The sequence below is a fragment of the Propithecus coquereli genome, unplaced genomic scaffold, assembly GCF_000956105.1.
Source record: "Propithecus coquereli isolate 6110/MARCELLA unplaced genomic scaffold, Pcoq_1.0 Scaffold324, whole genome shotgun sequence".
NCBI classification, from domain to species: domain Eukaryota; kingdom Metazoa; phylum Chordata; class Mammalia; order Primates; family Indriidae; genus Propithecus; species Propithecus coquereli.
The window spans coordinates 766,016-767,547 of record NW_012148886.1 but is presented as its reverse complement, the minus strand read 5'-3'; the positions used below and the strand labels follow the sequence as shown (position 1 = coordinate 767,547).

General features: G+C 34.2%; 1 protein-coding gene across 1 annotated transcript in view; it reads left to right on the top strand.

Annotated features, from left to right (window-relative positions):
• ADGRB3 (adhesion G protein-coupled receptor B3) overlaps positions 1 to 1,532 on the top strand; it is an 871,792-nt gene that overhangs the window by 482,078 nt on the left and 388,182 nt on the right. The window contains 1 exon segment of the mRNA XM_012650418.1: positions 1,170 to 1,386. Within this exon segment, the coding sequence (XP_012505872.1) occupies positions 1,170 to 1,386 (217 nt within the window).

Sequence of the window (1,532 nt, the reverse complement as noted above, 5' to 3'; positions counted from 1 at the left end):
GAGACTCTGTCCTAAAAAAAAAAAAAAAAAATTCCTGATGTTGTTTCTACTCTTTACTGCTTCCCGTATGACAAATAGAAAATATTCATCAGGAAATAATGTACTTTCAGGTTAGTGATATAGCTCAGAAATTAAAGAAGCAAGCTGTTATCATTTCCTTTAAACTAATGTCATCCCGTTAATGTGGGCTACTGAGTAACTATATAGCAGAAGTGAAATTAAATATATACCTTCTCCTTGTGTTCCAATGAAATAGCTGCCAACTCCCTGAGAATAGTTATGTAACATGGATGTGACTGGTTCTGATAACACAATATTCTGTTTCTCAGCTCAGTGGCCTTTATATCATTGTGCTTTAACCAAAGCCAACTTTTTCTATTCTGTCTGAGTTTAACTAGTTTTCAGTGTAATCCTTTCTGCTGAATCCTCAAAAGACAATTCAAATAATCTATATCACCATATTCCTAATAAGCAAGAGCACCTTGCTTTCTCAGTGAGGCTCTTTAGGCTTAGATACATGACAGCTATCCCCTCAAAAAAAAAAAAAAAAAAATGATGATAAGACCTAGACTTAGCTCTAAGGATTATTTAAAATACTAAAATATAGAACAGTCCTTATCACAACTTTGAGAAAATGTTTGTAGAAGAACATTCAGCAGATTATTCCCTGTTGAGATTTATACCATACTTTTTCAGCAACATAATCCCCTTAGGTGGTGTTTACTTTTTCAGTGACTGTAGAGGTGTTTGTATGTTAAAAGACATGACCCCAAAAGGATTCTCTCTCCCAGATCAGCTACTACTGAACTATCATAGATTAGACTGTGGAAAAATTTACATCTACTAATATCTTGCTTCCCTAGCATGCATTCCTGAGATTTTTAAGATGTGTTCTTTCTCAAAAAGCATTAAAATTATAAACAGAATATGAATTAGTCTTTTGCAGGTCAGGTCAAACATGTTAGAAATGTTCTCAAGAAATCTCCAAAATTTATTTGTGCAGCATATATAATAACAGCAATTAAACTTTACTGGAGAAAGAAAGAGAGGATAAGCTCAGCAAAATCCAGGTCATTTTTATGTAATGTCTTGCCATCTAAAATTTAGAAACTTAAAAAGAGGCAGTGTGGTAGCCATTTGACAGTATTTCTCCCATCCACACTGAAGAGGTCAATGTCCAATTCACTGGACAATGTGACAGAAAGAGTCACCCTGGAACATCTGACTCAGAGCATTGGAAATGTTCAAATAGTTATGATGAAGTCACTGCCCTTCTTTGTGTCCTTAGCCGCTTGGTCAATTTGCTTGCTTCACCTCCAAAGACAAGAGATTATTTTTTGTTTCAAAAGAGCTGTGAAAAGTACAAGAAAGTTCGGAAGTTTCCAGGTTAGTAGTTTACTATTGCATATGAGCACTAAGCATTTGAAAGCAGACTAGGATAACCATGTTATTTCAGGTTTTTAAATTATTTTTAATTTTTTTTAGGTTAATACACAAGTATCCGGCCAGATAAAATTTCGTGAATTGGGTAA